General features: G+C 39.1%; 1 protein-coding gene across 7 annotated transcripts in view; it reads right to left on the bottom strand.

The window, feature by feature from the left end:
- Positions 1–21,764, bottom strand: part of PTPRO (protein tyrosine phosphatase receptor type O) — a 159,071-nt gene that overhangs the window by 42,945 nt on the left and 94,362 nt on the right. For 5 of the 7 annotated variants that reach the window (XM_064515535.1, XM_064515534.1, XM_026116951.2 and 2 more), the window contains exons 3-9: positions 14,115–14,273; positions 12,042–12,194; positions 9,927–10,373; positions 8,815–8,976; positions 6,055–6,254; positions 3,833–3,953; positions 1,177–1,370 (exon numbers count right to left, since the gene is read on the bottom strand). In XM_064515535.1, coding sequence (XP_064371605.1) covers positions 1,177–1,370; positions 3,833–3,953; positions 6,055–6,254; positions 8,815–8,976; positions 9,927–10,373; positions 12,042–12,194; positions 14,115–14,273 — 1,436 coding nt within the window. The remainder of the gene's footprint in view (positions 1–1,176; positions 1,371–3,832; positions 3,954–6,054; positions 6,255–8,814; positions 8,977–9,926; positions 10,374–12,041; positions 12,195–14,114; positions 14,274–21,764) is intronic. The other 2 variants (XM_026116954.2, XM_064515538.1) reach the window with 2 other exon arrangements.

The raw sequence follows: 21,764 nt of genomic DNA, 5'->3' as shown, positions 1-21,764 counted from the left end.
ATTTAGACTTAATCTACAAAACTATTCTTCAAGAAATACTCACTTTAACTGCAATATAGCACTGTTGCATTTGAGACTGAAATTCAGACAAAGCAGTTCTAACTCCCCTTGGTTTCCATGGGCAGGATTTGCAACAATAATGATCTCATTTTCTAATGGACCACATTAACTCCTGAAGACAGTATTATTTCTAAGATGACTTGGATCACTCAGGTATTAATCTAATTGTGCTGAGTCACGATTACAAGATATTAATTACTCATTTGGTAAGTTATTTTTGTTTTTAATTTCCTTGGAGATTTATGTGCTAAATTTACAGTCTCGTATCCAATTACAGTTAAGCCTCTGTAGCTAAAATGACTACACAAATGGTATTATGCAAATGAATTACCGTAAATCACTACAGCTTTCACAAGCAGCAAAAGTTATTGCTAACCTTTTCGCAGACTCATAACTTTCTGAATAACTAATTTCAGCTAAAATTGCTCATGGTTTTGTGCAAGGGCAAAGTTTGAATGAATCTATTCACCTTCTCTAGAAAGACATGGAAAGGAAGGGAAAAAATTCACTTTATTTCTTCTGAATGCCCAATGCTGCAAAGATGTGTTGGTGTGCGTGTGTGTGTTTTCTTTCAGAGAATGATCTCAGCCTAGGTGAAATCCTGGCATAAATCTTTGCAGCTTCAGAAGCACAAAGGCTATTTTAGCAAGAACATCTCTACAGTTAAGCACTTCAGAAGGCTTACTCCAAGACTAGCCTGCAAACCCCAAATCTATATTATCAATATCAGTTGTGCAGATAAGGCTTTGGACTACTTCCCCCAGGAGATGCTGGAGTTGGTTAAAGCCTTGACAGTGCATCCCCAATCTGAAGCTACCTCTGGACTTGCTGAACATGCGTGTTTGTCAACAAAAAAGAGGCCTGTCTCCTGTCTTATAGTTCTGCTTAAAAGCTGTTATATCCATGAGCTTTACCATGGTTCAGCTGCCATTCCCTTACTTGAGAAGAGAAAATGCTTCTAGCATGCTGGTGATTTTCTCTTCTTTCCTTTGAAAAATGTTCAGGGTTTAAATGCATACGGACATACACATGGAGAAAAAGCTAGACAAAGAAACATCCCAGGGTGCCAGAGCTATACACACAGGAGAAAGCAATAGTCAGTAATGGTCACTTTACCACTGAGGCAGTTAAGGAGATGGTTGCTGCTATTTCGTAGTAGGTTGTCCACTCAGAGGTCATCGTCGATGGGTTGAAGTAAAACATTTCTACAACGTATTTCCTGAACACCCCAAGAAAAGGTCTGTTCCAGCTCAAAACCACAGCAGTGGGTCCCAAAGGGTAAAGCATCAAATCCTTTATTCCAGTGGGCACTATAGACCAGAAAAAGTGGTTAGTTTTTTGTTTTTAATCAATTACAATTTTTTTTTAACCAAATGGCTATGCTATACCTTTCTTTAACCAAGTTCAACCTATTTCGGGTTTGTTCCCGACTGTTTAATCCCTGTCCTACCTCCTTGTCACAAGCAATGGTATAACAATTTTTCAGTGTTTGTTCTCCAGTTTAAGGTCTAATTTTTCAGAAATGACTGAAGACCACTTGGTGTTAGCTGCTTCGCTTGAGATAAACTCAAGGGATTGATTTTTCATAAATGGAGTGTTCCATTCTACTTTGAAAATTAAGCTGCTTAGGATCTATTTCAAGTCGCATGCTCAGAATCAAAAGCATCAAAAGTCACACCACTTAGGAAGATAAATGCCACAAGAATGAGCACTTTTTACATCTACCTCGCCTCCCCTGGGGAATCTAAGGGTGCTGTTAGGTATTGCTATATTTGCCTCACAGAGGAGGAAAGTGAGAAAGTGAGAAGTCAAGCCATTTGAAAAAATGTCACTGACAGGTCAAATTCTGCAACTCTTACTTGTCTGGAAAGCAATTATTCTTCTCGGCTTCAGTGAGGCTACTTAAATACGTACTTAGCTAACACAAGAATTGCAGAACTCCAACTACTGCACGTAGGGTTAGAGCCAAGAACAACACCCAGATTACTTCAGCCTACGTTAGCACAGATAACTGCCTCTTCCTTCATAAATCAGTCCCCATTTACCACATCTTTTCTGACCTTTCTCTAAAGTGTTCATATCCACCCAGTGAAAGTGAATCTTAGGGTAAACATAGGGAGAGCTGTATTCTTTTTAAAGTGTAATTTTTCTTTTTTTTCAGCTTCATTCATCATTAGACACCACCGATAAATTCACAGAACTGTTTGTTGTGCAGTTTACTTCTCTTATAAGTTCAATATCCTGTAATGAAATGAAAACTTATATTCATGCAACTGCTGTTTTATTCCATAAAGCATTCCTTTTATGATAAAAAATATGGCATTTTGCTTAGAATTGATTTTTATGGCTATGAGGCTACATAAGAGTAAAGAAATGAGAGAATTTATTTACTTCAGGAATATGATTTTACTTTCGCAAACGAAAATAGAAATCTGAGAATTTCTGAAGTAACTACAGTTAGAAAAAAACCCAAAAGTGCTTGTAAAAATTATCCTGTGCTATATATTTTAATAATAAGGTACATATATTGTGTCTATTTACCTACATTTTTTCTTTACCGAAATGTATCATACTCGCTTTTCAAATTCTTATTTGGGCCCAGCTTATGAAAGCATATGAGGAGACTGCCTAGAATGAAAAGTTTCTCACCATATTCACTAGTCCATATACCTGCTGTCATTTGCAGGATTCAACTCTTATTGGGTTAACTTTGTCTTTTTCTGTTTCACTTTCTTCCCTACTTCACAGAGAGGAAGTAGAGCAAAAAATAATAAAGATCTCTAACTTTCAGCCACTTGCTCTCCAACAAGGCAGATTATTTGTCAAAAGGAGACGCTGGGTGACTCAGGTTAAACATTTCTCTAAAAATGTAATTCTATACACTGAATTGTTTTCTCTTTGCCCTTTCTCTTCCTATAATATTTTGTTAAAGTGATAATTTTAATAAAAAAGATGACACTTAAACTAAAAGATATCAAATTCTATCCTAAGTGCCTCTTTAGAAGCTTCACGAAATCTTGAACTATAGGCAGTTAGGGAAAAGCTCTGCCTCTGGGTCATAAAACCACATTCTTGAAAAAGTTGATCTCATTCTTATAGCATTCTTTTTATCTCCAGACCTCGAAGCAGAGAACATCGAGATCCATTTTTAAACTCAAGAAAATGTAGGTACACACAATTAAAAAGAGATGGTCATGTGGTACCACGGAAGACAAGCCAGCTCTCCTGACTCTTATTAGCTCAGTGGCCTTCAGGCTGGGCCACATTACGTCCATCAGAAAGCATATTTGCAACAAATGTCCTAATGCAGTCCCATACATTTCATGAGAAAGGGCAATAAATGGCTTACCAGAGGTGCCACTGACCACAAACTACTTGCAAGTCAGGCTGGTTACACCTAAGTGCAGTGACTCCTGCCCTAAGTGATATAGACCATGAGCATAGCTAGAGACTAACATATATTTAGGTGTCCAGAGATGGAGATGGGCCTTTCCATAGGTCCACTGTGTGCATGAATCCTGGCAATAATTCCTCCTTAGGTATTTTAAACACCTAATGTCTAAACAGGAAATGTCCATCTTCCACTGAAGGAAGCCCTCAGTAGTGGGCCAGACAGTGCAAGAAAATAGTCTCTGTAAACGTTCGTTATATTTGAAATAACCAGCATGACAGCTCTGTCTGCACTCCTTAATGGCCTCTAAGCCATAATGTATATGGTATTAAAAAAAAAAAAAAAAAAAAAAGTAGTTCAAACAGTAGATGCAGGGGTTACCAATGGAAAATGTAACAGGATCAGAAGGTGGTCCAACCAACGGTCCTTTCCGTAAGTAAACCACAACCTGGTACTGGGCACCAGGAACAAGATTTTCAATGAGGCTGCTGCTTGTATTCACCTAGTAGGAGGGGAACACATCAGTGATAAAGCATTTATTTTGCAAACCAAAAGAAGATTGAGATTATACTTGAACTACTTCAGTTACAAAAGTCATGTTTCTGAACATACTAATCTCAGTGTCTAAACCTCCATCCACTAGGCCCAAAAAGACAAAATTGTGAAAGTGGTGAGCAGCCACTTAAATGTCATACATTACATCTCAGTGACAGTAGAGCACCAATTTTTTCTTAGTATCAAAGTTCATTGATTCAGGCTAGAGTGTTTAGATAGAGTGTTTTCAAAAAAGGCCTGAGTTTTCTCACTGGCCGTCTGATTCACCTGCAGCTGTGTGAGCTAAAAGTGAGTTACGGGTGACCTGTCTTCTCAATGCAAGTGTTAAACAGCTGCATGCTGGAATCAGAGGGGAATTACTTGCTTTCACTTCTCCTGCCCAGCATGGCAAATCCTGACTAGGGGACCTTGTGGCATTTTTTCAGTTTGAAATATCAGCGTTAAAACTGTTGCTCTGAAGTGCCAGGTATTGGTCAGAGCTGGAGGCAGATGCCCGGCCAGGTGAGGAATGGAATTTAACAGTTGCTTTGGACAGATAAATCACTTTTGATTTGTGAACAATGGCAGAAATAGATTGAACTTTGCACTGAATTTTGCTCTTTTCAGCTTGTCAGGGAGCCATTAATAATTTCAGGTATAATAATCTGGTAAAATCTGATTAGTGGTGGTAAGAATATCTGTAACAACAAAAAGAAACAAATAAGTATATTCAGACCTTTTGACTTACTTGCAATAAACAGGCATTTACTTTTACAGGTATCGTGATTATTCATGGATAGGCTTTAGGTAATTACTTGTATTTGAATATATAGATGATTCCTATAATAATTCCTTTAATCATATATCTATGTACCTGCTATGTCTGGCTTGTAATTGTCTACTGTATTGTTTTACTTCCTGATTAAATGATTGCATTTTTTTTAATAAATGGAAGGAAAAGAATTCAAGGAAATTACAAATGTTTCTGAAAAAACACCTCTAAAATCTTCATGTAAAGACCTCCAAATGTGCAAGTTCATGACCACTCTTCAAATATAAGCCAAAATAGGAGGCTTTTAAAGTATGCAAACTCCCATTAATAATTCATTTGTAGCTCAACTTGAAGGGCTAATCCCAAGTTAAAGGAGGTGAAGATTAGTGTTAGCTCTCTTCTCCCATTCCCATGGGCGCACTAAGGGCAGCATTGCAGGCATTTCAAACTCCACAGTCCCACACATTAAGGGAGCCAGACAAAAGCTGTGGCACTGCCCAGAAAACAGAAGTGCAAGCATTCAAGCAAGGAAATGGAGATGTGGGCTAAAACTTCTCTCTAATTGCAGCCACATCCCATTGAGGGGATAGCCAAAGGATCTGACATGGGGTTGCATATACTACTGGTTTCAAATAACAGAAAACTGGCATGTTTTGGGGTTCAGGATGCTTTATCATCAGAGACACGACCCATATGGCAGCCCTAAAGTACCACTGTCCATTCAGATCACAGATAGTTTGGATGTTTTCCAAACCTAGTGTTTTCACCTTCCCAGTGCTGACATTATAGATGAAAAGAAAAGCTGACTTTTGACCACCCCTAAACTTTCAGAAAGCTTAGAGTCTGTTTCTGTATTCATCTGCAGGAAAACTAAGAATAAATTTAAGCAAGGTCAATGATAACTGTGCATGAGAACACTTTTCTTAATACAATGGATCAGAACACATGCCTTAGTGTTATATCATGAAGTGATGCTATTTTGCCTACTGCCACAGAGATGCCTTTAAGGGTGCAATTCACAAGTTTGAACAAAGGATCAGCCACACTCAGTCCAGCAGAAATGCAACTGTAGCACTGATACAGTTTACTGCACACTGCCCATTCTTGCATGCTGTACTCTCCCCTCCACTCTGCACCAGCCTTATCTCTTTAGATTGTAGAAGACATGGCCAACTACTGTGCTCTTCCAGTCCTTAGCCTGACAGGGCCCTTGGGCACTAAGGTAACAAGCAGCAGGATGATTAGCGATGAGAATTTTTTTCCTGGTATTTGAAGAAGCTTCAGTTCTGCCCCTTACCTCAGTGCAATAATGTTTTTCAAGCCTTTGGCTTTCCTTTTGCTTCTGACATGTTAGGGAGACGACGGAGATGATGGTGTCATTGCCGCTGCTCTCTTGTGAGGCTGTCCAGGATGCCAGGGCAGTCGTGGAGCTCAACACTGTCACAGTCACGTGCTGGGGCTTTTCCGTCAGCTCTTCTATCCATTCGCCCGTGGGGCCTGCGACACGCCACAAAAGCATATGTCAGCAAGCCATGTGACTCCCTCTACTCTGCATTTAGGGCACTTGTGCTAAAACACTCTTCTTTCATGAGATTATTCACTATAAGTGAAAGAGGTCGGATTGACAGCTGTCCATCGGCCTTGCCTGCAGGCAGGAAAGAGCAGCCCCAGGGATACAACCCGTAGCCAGTGCTATTTCACTTGCAGCAAAGCAGGAGAGGACAAGAGAAATGTTACTGTTCCAAAAATTCAGAATGCAGTATTCTCTACTGCTTATTGGTAACCACCCAGAAATATCAGGTTTGCTCCACAGAAACATTTTAAAACCAGTGATATCCATTAATGTACAGATTCTTGACAATTATTAGAAGATAAGCACACAAAGTATTTCCCTTCCCTACACACTAAAATACCTTCCAAGTATACTATTGCACTGAAGTGTGAAAATTGATTCACAGAGATTGCCACACTGAAGAATCTCATTCTCCATCAGACTTTTTGAAGCACTTTGTAGAGAACATAAGGTTAAATAGAGATAAAATAACAATTTGGAAAATAACTTCAGCTAAACTTGGTCAAAATGTTAGATTTCATGAAAATTACCAACTTCTCTCATCAGTTTTAAGTAATGCTTTTGACAGCTGTCTCCTTGGCCTTTTTTCGCTGCATAAAATTCTAATAGTTCTTTTAGTTTATTAAGAAAATAAAACAACCACCAAAATATGAGTTTGGTGTAAGATCAGCCTATAATGTTTGACAATCGAGACAGCATTTCAGTACAACAACAATGTCAAGTAATACAAGCCAGTAATTTGACAGGATGATTCACTGACTGAAAGATAAACGGATAAAATAAAGGTGAAGCTGTGAGCAAAATTTATTCAGGACAGTAGGGCCTACTCTGGTAAAAAGAGGACTGCAATTATTAGATGGTCTCTGGAGCCACTGGATGTATGTATAGCTCTTATTATTCTTAAATTCTTTCAACATTGTCATCAAGAGAACTTAGCTACCTACCCTCATGTCTCATGCCAAAATTGTGGTCCCCACAGAAGGCCTACTTGATCAGGCTAAGAGGAATAGAAAAGTCATTTCACCTGAACTGTACTTGTTCACATTTCACATTTAGCATATTATCAGAAATACATATAAAATCCTCCTAAAATACTCAGGATCTTGAATTTGTCAGGATAAATAGGATAACTGCCTACCTGCAGTTCTAAAAGCCTGCAAAACTAGTGTAGACTTCACTACCAAAAAAAGAAAAAGACCTCCCTCCCCCATATATTACAGGTAACATGAAAATATCCATTATATTCCCGTGACCTCTTAACACTTTACAGCCAAAAAGATTCAAGTTCATCTTTGACCTAGGAATCCATAAATCTGAAAGAAAACATTATTCTCTTTTCTCTTTATTTTCCGAAGACTGTATCTTTCAGCTGTAAAGGTTTTAAAAATAAAGAAGAGAGAGGGGAATTCAGTTGAGTGCAGTTAACCATTATGAGGAATTTAAGCCCAAACAGTTAGTATTTGTAAATGTTACAAGCTACTAAAGACATATTTTTTATTAGTAATATACTTAAGTACATTTCCTTATGAGACTAGCTTAACTATAAGTATTTCCACCAGCCTTAGCTATCATGTCTTGCTGCAGCATTCATGATCTGAGGGAGACACTGTCCTCCCAGATGTAAAGCTGTGCAGTGCTGCAAGTGTTTCCCTGTTCGCTTCATATGGGCATTTTGTAGGATGTATTTATTACCTTTTGTACAAAAAGATATTCCGTGTGTGTGTTGCCTAGTATACCTATTCAGGCATCTCATTCTCTTGTTTCTGTACAGATGAACACAGTTCTCAGTAGGATAATAGTCTAAATTCACCTACACCTGCCTCACTTGCTGATCTAATTGTCAGTTATGGTCTTAGCTCACATAGTACTGTATTATTATTCTGTCTTTCACTAAAACGTCAGTTAAGAAACCCTAGGATTCTACAGATAAATAATAAATTCATTTTTCTTGTCTGAGTGATAGCAGGCTGGACTGTTTCATCTACCAAAATTTGCCATATGTTCTCTCAGAGGCCATCTGATTTGAGTTGAGTGTTTCTGCAGTTCCCATACTCTAAGCCTGAGATGCCCTTTGACTGCCTTGCACTTTGTCCCTGCCCAAATACAGTCTCTAGGAATAAGAAAGTAAAATATTTTCAAGATTCTCTACAACCACCACTTTAATTCTCTGATTCTTTCTTTGAAAGATGCAAGAAGGGGTCCCGTCTCAGTGAGCCACTTCTGAGCTGTGGCAACAGCTCTATTGGAAACCGCACCTGCTTTCAGTTCTTAGCTCTATCAAGATGGCACAATCGAGGCCCATCCAGGCAGCTTCACTTACATTTTTCCATTATATTTCCTTCTCTGACACAGGGAAATTCCTGAAGACCAGACTCTGACAATACTGCAGCAGAGGCCACAGGTGCCACAGTGTTTTACTCGTCAAAACCTCCGTACTTTAAAGTTACATTGGTCTGGGTGAAATGGATTTGCCAAGATACTTACTGATGTAAAAACTAAGTGTTTTTGCTGATTGACTTCCCCGAACTTCACAAGAGCCAGAGGAGCTAAATGTTGTTACAGACAACTTGTATTTCCCTGGTTCTTTCAGCTCAGCAACAAATTTGTGAGTGTCCTCGCTTACTGTCAGAAATTCCGTGGAGTTCTCTAAATCAGGAGAAAGAAGTAGTGTGGATTAATTGAAATTTCAAAGGCCCCAACTACTGAGAAAAGATTTATATCAGAAACGCTAATACTGTTTCTGCTCTGGGATTAGAAGGTATCCAAACGGACTGGATTTATGCAGGTAGTTTTATTTCCTGCCATCAGCACAAGAGTAATTAATGACCAAGGTTGCAGGATAGCTGTAAAGGAACAATAAACCCTGGCCAAAATTTCATTTAGTAACAGTGATGACAAAATAGGATTGCCATGACTGTGCAAGTGAAAAACAGCACAGCACGGAGGAAAAGGACCTTCCAGTTTTCTATCTATTGCTTTATTATTCTGCAAAGGCACATTTGCCCCAAGTGTGAGAAAGATTATCAAAACTGCTTATCAGGAGGTAAAATTCATTTGGAGAGTAAAGATTTTAAAACAGAAAATCTCTAAGTGACATGGTTATTTTGTTGTAGTTCTGTACCTTGAAAAGTCTCTCCATTCTCCACTGCAACCATTTTGTAGCCTAAGGGATATGTTCTGCAGCTGCCCTCTGAGACAACTGTTAATCTGAATATAGAAAGTCTTTTCTATAGTTGCCTTCTAGTCTAGGTCCCCCTGAGAATCTTTTTCAGTGGCAGACAAAGCTGCATGATATAATGTACCTTCTTCATCTCAAATTTCTATCAGCTTGTTTCTCTTTTCTCCAATACCGGAATGGATTTACGATAACTGCAGTGAAAACAGTGCAGCAATATGTATACTAGTATAAATCTTGTCTAACAAAGGAGAATTGCAAGCCCAGCCAGAAACAAATACTACCCAATGCACAAGATTTCTTAAGAAATGCAGGAGACCTAATAAAGCCCTCTGAAGCACAGTATTAGGTAATTAATAATTTGAAGAGGAGACAAATCCACCAGTGGAGTTCTAAAAAGGGGTGTGAAAAGGGTCTTTACCTTCCCTTTCAATATTGATATGGAAACCATCAAACGCCGTTGGTGGCTTTGGTGGTAACCAAGTGAGCACCATTTGTACAGGAAGGAAAGAGGGGGGCTCTGGCGTAAGCTTTGCCAATGAATTCCCTTCATTGCTCTCATAATCCCTGGGAACAGCATTGACAAACTCCTCTTCGCCCTCTGACGATTCGGCTTCGTTAGACCACCAGTACGGCTGTGACGTGGCTTCATCCTCAGTGCTGTTATAGCGGTAATCTGGCCAGGAGTAAGATGTGTTTGCTGTTGGCATTTCAGGCGGCTCATCAGAAAAATGACTAAGTTTCTCTTTCCCCATTATATCTTGTGGTCCTATGAATGATTCTTCTGGAAAATTTCCACTGTGCTCTTCCCAGTTGATTCTGTTGACTGGTACAATCTGAACAGAAATGTTTCGAGGTGGGTAAGGAACTAAAAGAGAAGCAAGGGTTAGTCTTAATTGGCATGTTCAATGTACTTTGTGATGTGTCAATTCCCCAGAGAAACGGCACATGTTGTTTGCAGAAAAACAAAGTATCTAGGGTTATTTTGAAATAACTTGCTCTCATTAAGACTCTCCATTGCCTTACATATGTTTATAGCACAAGCAATTCCAGTGGGATCAAGATTAATGTAAATTCACAGAAGAATCAGGACTGAAGAATACCACAATGTAACATAGATGTGAAAAGTACAAATAAATCATATTTCTTTGCTAATAGGGCAGCAAGGTTACCCAGGTGTAAATTTGTAAGACTGGAACTTCATTTATTTTATTGTGCCTTCTAGAATCTCTAGAATTTTTTGATCGTGGAAAAATATTTCTGTAGAAATGAGCTGAAAAACATATACAAAAGTAACAGATGGCATAACTTATGCTCAAAGGCATGCACTCCAGATTTCTGTATGGCTTTTCACATGCTTTTAGCAGGCACCTTTTCACAAAATTAGTTTAAATTTTAAAATTAGTTTAAATTTTAATATTTGTAAAAGCTTGATCTTAAATTTGGGGTCTCCAGAGGATAAGATTCTGGTACATGAAGAAGTACTTTTACTCGTGCTAGCATGTGAATACACAGCATTTTACCTGCCTCACTGTAACTGCTTGCCTGTATGCTCTTACCCCTGACATATGTGAGGAGCCGGTGCAAACAGCTTTGACTAGTACATTTTAATCTGGCACCTTAGCTTACATCACACTAATTTGTTCACCTGCCCCTGTCCCAGCCATAGCCATTTATACAAAAACAGACACTACGTTCTTGTTGCAGTTGATGGGAAGAGCGAGGGATGGGAGGGCAGCAAGTAGGAGGAAGGTCATCCTGTTGGTTACATCCTTATGGTTCAGTCTCTCAATAGCTATATTTAGGATCATCACAACAGAACTCAGCTGGCATCAGTTGGCTTTGCTTCCTCCAAGGCAATGGCCCAACATCAGTGTGTTCAAGATCTGGCCTTTCAATTTTAGCACTGGTTCATTTCACGCTGGACCCTGGAAATTGTCTGTGGTCCAACAGATTAACTGGAAAGTTTTCGGCACCATCCCAGAACCAAATTAAATTAGTTCTGGACCCTGAACAAATGCAATTTTCAGTCTTTGCAACATTGCTGTCTTGAAAATTAAAAGTTCATGCTTCAGAGCATAAACTGACCACCAAGCAGAGTAACTAAGACATTCTTCTTCTCTATAACAAAGGACTGTGCAATGAGGAAGGACTTCTCCAACAGTTTAGCTAGGATTCACTGTGAGAGGAGAGAGACCAAATAGGTCAATAGTAGCTCAGTGGCTATTCCCATGGGGGGCAGGAGGGGAGGGACCCTAATATAAAGCCTAGGATGTCTCATGTGAAGCAGGATTTATTTTCTGGGAAGCAAGCTTTATAACAGAAACACTAATGCAAATTGCCCTTTGCACAGGATTGCACACACAAATGTACGCCCTGCCTCCCCAGTGCTAGCCTAAGCATCATCCACCCACGCTCCTAGCCAGGAGCAGGTCTCAGGCTGCCCCCATGCAGACCTTCCTTCCTCTCTTTGCAGGATCAATCCCCTCCCATGGCAGAAAGGAGTGAGCAAATGGTACATAAACATTTTCTTCACCTGTTCTGTGCTGTTTGGGCTCATGCCTGACCCCACTGTATTCCACCAGGGTGCTTTTGTTGAAGGTTGCTTCTGATACCAACTGAAATGTGATGTTACTGTAGCATATACCCGGCAGCCAGTGATTGAAAACTGTTTTACCTTTAAAGAAGTCTGCAGAAGGTTTAAAAAAAGGAAGAAAAAAAAAAAGAGAAAGGAAAAAAGAGAAAAACACATCAGATGTCCGCTTTCTGATAATGAAAACTGCACATGCTGACCTGACAGTGTTTCTGATGCTTAAACACTGCTCAGCCTTGTCTGAGAAATGGAATTCTAACAATTCAGTTTGCCAAAATTTTTCCTGCCTTTTAAAGGCACTTTGCTAGAAAAAAAGCCCAGCAAAAGAAATGTGAACTATTTTTCACAGGAAAGGAACTGCATCTGGCCACATGATACTAAACATATCAAAGAGTGTCTGGCAGGTTCTGCAGACCTTTAACTGTTGCATGCAAAAGCCTCTTTGGTCATTCTCCGACTGACGCGTTATGCTCAGGATAGATGCTCAAAGAGCAATCCACAACACAACTGCACCCAGTACTGAGCTCTGAGCTCATTTCTAACATCAGTGCACACGTGGGCTGAAGGGAAGTTACTTAAAGCTATTTGGCTGTGGGGAAGAGTTTGCTCATTGATTAGTGTCTCTCTTAATTCAGGCTGATTTTTTTCATTTATCAGCAGCAGCAGCATTACAAACCCTGACACTATATATTAGCTTTGGCAGGCAAAAATTGCTGCTAGTATCGTTTTTGTTCTCTGGAAGGAGGTTGTGTTTAGTGCTAAAATCCAGAATCACCCTTCCTAACTTTGGGCACTTTACAGCATTGAAAACATTACTCTAATCCCCCTTCGTATTGAAGGAAAGGGATAGCAAAATTCTTTAGAGCTCCTTCTGGAGGTGTCTATCTCCCTCTGCTGACTCTAGGAGGAGCTCACAATGACTGGACTTCCAAAATTGGGAGCCCCAGTTCAGTGCCTGATGTTCAACCCAGCATCTACTGGGCCGCTCACAAAGGCATTTTATTGTCAGAGTGGAATACCAAACCAGCTGTGTGTTAGGGCCTGTGGAGCATGCAGGCACCTTTTGCACTGCTTAGGATGCTTCCATAGTGCAGTCCCACTTGCAGCTTTGAGATAAATGCTACGCTTAAGCTATACCAGAGCGCAAAGGGGAGTTCAGATTTAAACAAATAAAAAAGAATGCAGAGTTTGCTCTGGTTAGATTGTTAGATTGACTGCATGGTTGTTTCAAGAAAAATGAAACTGATAATATATAGCAGGATTTATTAGCCTTGAAACAATTCTGAATGATACAGTACTACTTATTAGTACTGTGTCACTTGATGATACAGAAGTATCAGCTTCAAACACCTGCACCAGGAAACAGGCATATTGAAGCAGTTTCCCAGATCTGGGGCATTTCATGGCTCTTCCATCTTTTGTAGCTGAGAAATTGCTGAGCAGTTTAATAAGAAGAAATCCTGGCCAGAGGGAAGAGAGTGGGAATTTTATTACGAATTTCGGTTGAGAAAGAATGTCATCCAGGGAATTCAACATGCATATCTAGAAAGCCAAAATGTATCGCTGTCCTTCCTGCTGAGTTTTGGCTTTTTTTTTCCCCCTCTCCTTCTTCTGTTCTTTGGATTATAAAGCAGCAGAAAAAAAAAAAGTGGAAAGTTTTGATGATTTTAGTGGACATGCTTATTTGGTTGCATCAGAAATTGGGGATCCTTTCTCAGGCTGACTTCAGGACTGATGAAAAATATTCCATACCTCCCAGTCCTCTTCTAAAATCCCAAAGAAAGGACGTTACCAGACCAGGAACGGGAAGCAGGTGTAAAATCCTAAGTGAACCATCAGCTCAACTATGAAGACCCATCCTTTACTCCATGATGTAAAAGTTATTAGATAAACAGGCACATTACCAGAAATATAAATCATCATAACCAATACACACCAAAAGCACACCTAATACCACTGTTTAAAATGTTTCCAGTAGAGCTAGCATTGAGTATTAGTGGAATAGTTTCTTCCTACCTTTGTACAGTATTGTTCGGTAGTCTTTTCCTTCCCAATAGCTTATATTTACCCTGGTAAAAACATTGTACTTCTCTGGATACTGAATTTCAAACAACACTCCTGTTTCTGGAGATGGTTTGTAATCATAGATAGAAACACTGCTCACAGGAAGGGGTTCTAAAGGATATACAAATAAAAGGAAAAAGAGGAAGAAAGGAGCAGATTAGTAGACAAACAGAGTTCTTCACACATTTACAACACTGAAGAAATAAAACAAATGATTTTCCTAGGAATGGCACAGGCAGTCTTAAATCCACGAGGTGCTATTTTGGGGTTCACAGAGGTCTGGGGCAAAGCTACTTAGTATTTTGATGAAGCCAAGATTTATGTGTGCCCTTTCAAAACAATTCATGTTATTGATGCTTATGCTTTAACAGAAAAAAGTCCCTTACTTACAGAAGAATAGCCACAAAAAACAAGGTTGAAATAGCAGTTATTATTTAAGTATTCACACTAATCATGCCAGCAAGCTTTTCACCTTTAATGCTTGCCAATAAAGTGAAAGTGGCCCCATACAAAAATAACAAAACATTTGAAATTGCTCATAACTTTATCATATATCCGAACTTTTAAAATTAGCTGAGAAGCCCATCAGCATAATGACCAAAGGAAACTACTCAAATGAAGATTTTCCATTTTTATACACACTCATTTCTGTATTTCATGGGTGATTACACTTTCCCCTTCCTATCACATCAGAGAGGGCCACTGTCTTCAAGGTACTTATCCACACCAATCTTCTACAGAATATAACAGCACCATCATCATTACTTTACAGATGGAGAACTGAGACACACAAAGGTAAAATGATTTAGTAAAGGACAGGGGGAAGCCTGTGCACAGAAGGGTGGTAAGCGTGGCACTTCCAAGCTAGTGCTTTAAGCCTTGATCTAGACAAGCTATAAGAAGTAAGAATAACAGCCCATATCCTTCAATGTGGCACTTAGCCCACATCTTGCATAGCTCCGTTGACTGAGGAAAGCCATGTCAATCCACAGCACTCAAGAACCCAGACCGTTGCTCACAGTAATAGGGTCATGGGTTTATTTAGTCTTCTCTATCCATGAGAAAAAAAATCAGAAGAATTAGGCTTTTGTTTGATGCTTTCCTCAGGAAGGAAGGAAGGGATACCAGACCACCTTTACATTGGGTAAGGGGGCCAAGCAGATATTTAAAACAGAATTACAGTTTTAGCTGGAATTTGTCACACTAACATATATTAATAGAGGTAGTTAATACACAACACTCTCAGTAATTACATTTACATTCTCATAAGAATAATCTCATTGACTTAGATCTTGCATACTGTAGGGAAGGCATTGAAAAATATGAGCTGGTCATCAGCATGATCTTACTACACACTTAGAGGATCCATTCGAGTTCAAAGTCCTGTTGCAGTAGGCCCTGGAGAAAAACTAGTAAGACATTTTTTCCCCCAAAGAGCATATAGTCACAATGGGCAAGAGAAAGGGTAGGTGAAAGGCAGTGTAATATCAATTTCAAAAACAGGATCATCCCAGGGAAGGTGCAATAGGCTAACGAAAGATGGAAAAGCAAGTCTGCAGTGGAAGTGGAAATTAATTCTCAGTTACCAGCACAGTACTTTCACCACAGTAATAAGTTTCCATATGTAATGAGAAGTGGACAAGAAAAAGCAGCTAGGGACAAAAGCCACTGATACTAAAACAATGTCACCCAAGTCTTAAGAAGAACCTACTGTGTCCTTTCTAACCTTGTCAGTACTCAGGAATCTGGGAAATCTTCCAAGATGGTCTGATGTTGTGGGGATTCTTATTCTGTTTCTCACGGCAAAGAAGTTTGGCTTAGCTGCAGGTAAATATCTGTATATTTGTATGTTAACCACCCACAAATAAAAACTCTGAACCCCACAAACACCAAGAGGCATCATAGTGACAGAATCTGTGAAAATTTTGCTGACAATTTGTGATAGCCTAGAAATGAATGGCAATAAAGTGGGTCACAGAAAGCAAAGCTTACACTCTTCTTTCTACTGAGTCTTTTCCCATCACTTATTCTGAAATAAACAGTTGATCTGGCTATCCACATGACCAGAGGGTGCATATCACAGCTCACACAGCACATGATAGTACTTAAAATGTCAATAGCTATCTCTAAATAGCACAACTCTTAGATGTAGTCATCTTTCATGTTAGCGGGTGTGCCTTGGGCTTTCTTCTGCTGTTTCATTCAGATCTGGGCTTTCCTTATTACTGTAAGAATTACTGAAACTTTCTTATGTCAGTGATTAAATTACTTCATTTATTTTTTCCTACAACAAATCAAATAAAGGATGGAAGTTGCATTCATTTTTAATCCAAATTATTTTTGCTCATGATGCTTTGATTTAATTAAACAATAATTGAATTAAGCAGTAATCGCCATAGACTCTTTCTTTCTCTTATCTTCTGCTTACTGTCCTCTCCTTGCTTATGGCTGATGTGAGCAGAGTAACATGAGTGACATAATGCAATTTAAAGATTCTTCCATTATCTTACTTCCTTTGGCACCAAATCTTCACATCAAAAGCTATCTGCACACTGTGAAATTAAAAGGACACTCAGCAGATAAAAATCATGTTCTGTTTTTCACTTACTAACTGTTTTTACGGTTATTAAAACTTAAAGAATATGTAAAATGTCACTCTTCACCATCTGTATTTACAACTCAGAGCATAAATATCTGGTCATTTTCATTTTTCAGTTTGCAGCATTTCGGATCCAGGTTTTTACAGATTTCAGTGATTCTCAAGAAATAGCCCAAAAGAGACATAATATAACACCTAAAAATTTAGAGCTGTATAAACCCTCTGCACTGCACTGATGTTTAAAGACATGTTACAAAAGGGACTTAGAGGATTTCAATGTCCCTCTAATAACATGTTAAAGGCACTTTTTCATGTACGATGTCTTCATTTTTAGACTTTCATACTGTATTAAACCCACACAGACAGGCTTGCAGGATCAAGGCCTAAACTTGCCTTTTTGTTTGTTTGTTTGTTTTGGTTTTTTGGTCTCAGAGTCTGTGGCTCCCTTAGCAACTGCTTTCCCATTATATCTGTTTATGGGAAATTTAACTTCTGCATTTCTCCTGGACTCTTTGGTGTTTTGTATTTAGCACATAACTTGCACTATACAAACATCAAGATAGGATAATGAATGTTGCTAACCTCCTCAAATGCCCTGGCAAATTCTGGATGCTTAATCCTCCATAAAAGCATTCAATCTGTGCCAGACACATTAATGTTTTACGTGGCTGTTGTAAGCCAAGAAAAGAGAAAGTACATTGAAAATAACTAGCGTATTCTAGTCCAAATCAATTCCTTTTTAATATTCATAAAGCTGGTCACTCTACAAACTGAATTAATTATTGATTACTGTGGTAGGATAGATGTATTATTACACATGGCTGGATAAAATGGGACTGCAATCAGCTGTCTGGCTTCTCACACCCAAACCCAGGTTAACCATGACCTACCTTCATATTCTGACTTTTACAAAAAAAGAAACCCCGTTAGTGGTAGGGACCTAACTCCAGTGGGTAATCCCATTACTCACATGAATATGTTGTGAACTACGTAGCTTTTTCCCCAGGATGCGACTATTTACTTCTCTATATTCTGTTACTGGGAGTAAATCATAGCCAGGATCAAGCCTCTATTACGCTATTAACTTTAGGGATCATTTTATCTCTTGCTAAAAAGCAGCCAGTTTTGAGGTGAAACAGCTGCTGTTTAATACTGTAGAAACATAATGTTCAAGTTTATGATCGGTAATGGAGGATACCATGTGCTCATGAAAGGAGAATATAAAAGGAGGTACAATGGAGCAATGGTCTTGGATACTGCAGTTTCTAGATGTCCATCTGAGATGACAAGACCATACCAACTAAAAAATAATACTGGCACAAGAACAAAGATGTGTCTATTGGTTTTGAACAGATTTAGGCCAAGACTTTAGATTAGCCTTCTAATGGAAATAATGGCAGGAAAATACCCATCTGGGTGGAGGGTTTTTTGTTTGTTTGATTTTGACAGGCTTTTCCCCCTTAAAAAAAGGATTATATGATTGTTTGCTGAGGAGAGCAGAGGATTGCATGAAGGGACCTAAAACGTTCTTCTGAGATATGTTTCAAAGTTAGGGCTTCCATGAATAGCCAGCCTTTCTAAAGATGTGCCACATCATCCTTTAAGAGAGAAAAACACAAAGAGATTAAGTTTTACATTTCATCAGAAACAACTCTGAAGCTCCTACTTCAGCAGCTCTGATCCATTAGTGACTTGCAGGAATGAATTCAACCTGCTGAATCACTTCCTGCAGCATCTGGCACAATGACAGCCAAGCATTAAGTAGGTCTAATGTCAATTACTTTCTAAGAGTTGAAGAGATCACAGTCCCAGGTGGCAGGCCTGTTGGTCTCTAAGAGAGAATATTTTCTGTAGAAGAGACAGAGGCAGATTTCTCCCTAAAGGGAATTTATTTTATGGTGATCTAGGTAAGGAGTCACTGGCTTTTGAAACAATGAGACATTTACCACTGAGAACTCCTAATCAGAAGCTAAAATAAAAGTAAGAGCTCTTCTTATTTCCCCTCACATATCCTGAGCTCTCCAATTCCCAGCAGAAATACATTTTTCCTACAGCACACAATCGCTTTGCAATGTACTGCTTTCCCCACTCCTTCAAATGTACAAATATTTTTTCCTCCCCAACAAGAAGAAATATTGACAGTGAATTAAAAAAAAAAAAAAAAAAAAAAAAAAAAAAGACAATGCAGGTATGAGTCACCCTGAAAATGAATAAAACAAGCCTTCAAGCTGGGAAAGAGTAGGATTCAGGGTGAGAATTTCAGTCACTGATTTTAGAGCCACACTCTTTATTGCTCTCACAAACTACTTTAAAACCTATTAAAACTAAGCTGAAACTTTCTTCCAAATATTGCAAAACACTGAATTCATGATATAAATTCTGAAGTCACTTCATTCCAATTGAAAAGCTAAAACTTTAAGCGCAGAAGAAAGCAGCCTTGAAATAACTCAGTGTTACATATCAGAACTACATCTAACCTTGTCCAGATTGAAAACTAGAAGGAAGGTCATTTTGATATGCAGAACATGACTGTGCACGCAGGAGTCTGGCCAGGATGGCAAGATTAACACACCCATTCTTGTGAAAACCATCATAGGAATCTTTAACGATAGGTGGCCAAGGTCTCGGTTTAATGTTTTCTTCTTCAGTGAGGTACCAGACCAATTTGCTGAACACAGCTTTGCTACAGAATCAGAAGAAAGAGTGCTATTTTGTGATCAAATTCTGTTTTACAAGTTTCTTAAGAGTTGAATACGCCCTCTTCTTCTCAAGCTTATAAAATCCCAGCTCAGGAAGCGATGTGAGGATGTGGGCTGTGCTCAAGCTGACAAAACTCTTAGGCACTGAGAAGAAATATTGCAATAAATAGGTCATGCTTTGCATTACAATGATCCGGACTACAGAACCTAGACAAGGAAACTCTATAGCTTATGCAGTTTTGATTAACAGTGAGAAAGCCCCAGACAGAGAAGAGAAGACATTTTCACAGTAACTGATACCTGCACACTACTATCTTTTTCCTAACTTCAAATGCTCTGGAATCACCGTAACTTTTATCATTGCAGTAAGATCCACGGTTGCAAGCTAAAGTTGAAACTACTTTTTTCTTTGGAAACAAACTGCTCAGTCCTGCATAGAAGGCCCAAGTTAACAATTAAAGCCTCAAACTATAGCATGCACACGTGTGTGTGTGTGTGTGCCAGTATATATAAATACACATACACATGTATATATGAAATATATATATTTATACACACAAATTCTGAGAGCTTTTAACTCATCTTTATCTTGAGCAATCATTTTTTTCCTAGACAAAAACCTTTGAGAGATAAGACAAATGTCTTCTCTGGCTTGAGCAGGATGTAGTTTCAACCTGTGAAGAGACATACTTTTTTCTTGCAAACATGCTGAGAAGCAGCACAACACACAGATGTGAAAAGGAAAAAGAAAACCTCAACAAGATAGACCATTGGAAAGCAGATTTCTTCCATGACTCTTATTAAATTTCTGAGTAGGCAATCTCTTTGAGGCACCTTGCTCTCATTTTGACATGCGTAATTTGGATACACACTGTTCTTTCTGACCCTGAGATCTCTAGCATATGCTCAAGCTGAAAGACTCCATCTCCTTGCCCTTGCTCCCTTGCAGATGTCAGGAGATCTCAGAAAACTATTGTGAAATGCGAAGTATAGCCTTGGGAAAAACCACATTGGCATCACCGGCTATCCTGCTTGATTTATCTTGTGGCAGCCTAATGAATGGGGCCAATCTATAACTGGTAAAGCTCTCCTGATACCAATGAAACTACAACAGGAATTAATTTAATCCTGAATGTTAGTTGCAATGTGTCATTTTTTGCACGAGTAAGATACAAACAGAACAAATGAGACAGTTATATGTTTTTGCATGGTCAAAATAAACTAATGATGTTTAACAGGCAGAAAGAGCATATGGCATGAAGAAAAATATGAATCTATTTTAATTACTGTATTATCTGCCAACATTCAAGTTATTTAATAGTCAGAAAAATCACGTGGAACAGGCAAGTGGACCACAGCAATAACAGGAAAAAAGAAAAAACAAGGAAACCAAATACCATCTGATGCAGTTTTGCAGTAGAAACCAGTGGTCAATACATCAGTTTGAAGGATTCTTTTCAAAAGCATCATAGTGAAATACCATTAAAAAGCCCAGCCTGCTACACTGTCTTTTTATTCCAAATTCATTTTCATTCCTACACCCTTCTACTCAAAACACTTAGTAGCCACACTTGCTACAGGAGAGCTGGCACTCATTACTTTGCCTAAAAGAAAATATTAGGAAGGATTATTGGGCCCTTTACCTTAAGAAGCTCAGAATTTACTGCATATCTTTAATACTTAAGACAGCATATCTTTAATACTGCATATGGAAATGCTTTTCCTTTTCCATAAACCTGATGTTCTTTCTGTTGAGACCTAAGCTATGAAATTCACTATTTCTTTTTTCTTGTATGAGTTCCTCAAGCAACACTGCCCAACTGCTAAGGTCTTTCCAATGTCTGGGTAAGCAGCAGAGGCCACAGCAGCAAACCCTGAAAAGCTGCCAGAGCACTCGCATGAGACAGGTGGTGAAAAGAAGCAGGCTCATTTCCTATCTGAAATGCAGTGCACAACCTGGTTTTGGACACTGTTAAGTCTTACTCGGAGGAGTGAGAGCAGTATGGGCTATGCTCCTTGAAGCCAAGAACTTCACACTCTTTTGGGAACACCCTAAGGAAACCCCCCAGAGCTGGAAATGGGACGTCTGGGGCTGGCTTTGAAGGGCTGGGTGACACTGGTTCCCTTCTTCCTTCAGTGATTGCCTGAACAGGAGAGAATTGCTGAACAGAGCTGTGGTCCATCTGCCATCCCAGATCATACCTTCCCCTGCTGCAGTGACCCTAGCGAGCGCTGGAAATTAAATTATAAAGAGCCCTGCTGCACAATCACCAGGGCAGGATTCAAAAGCTGCTGAAAATGCAT

Source organism: Dromaius novaehollandiae, chromosome 1 (assembly GCF_036370855.1).
Source record: "Dromaius novaehollandiae isolate bDroNov1 chromosome 1, bDroNov1.hap1, whole genome shotgun sequence".
Taxonomy (NCBI): Eukaryota; Metazoa; Chordata; class Aves; order Casuariiformes; family Dromaiidae; genus Dromaius; species Dromaius novaehollandiae.
This window is presented reverse-complemented; position numbering and strand designations above follow the sequence as displayed.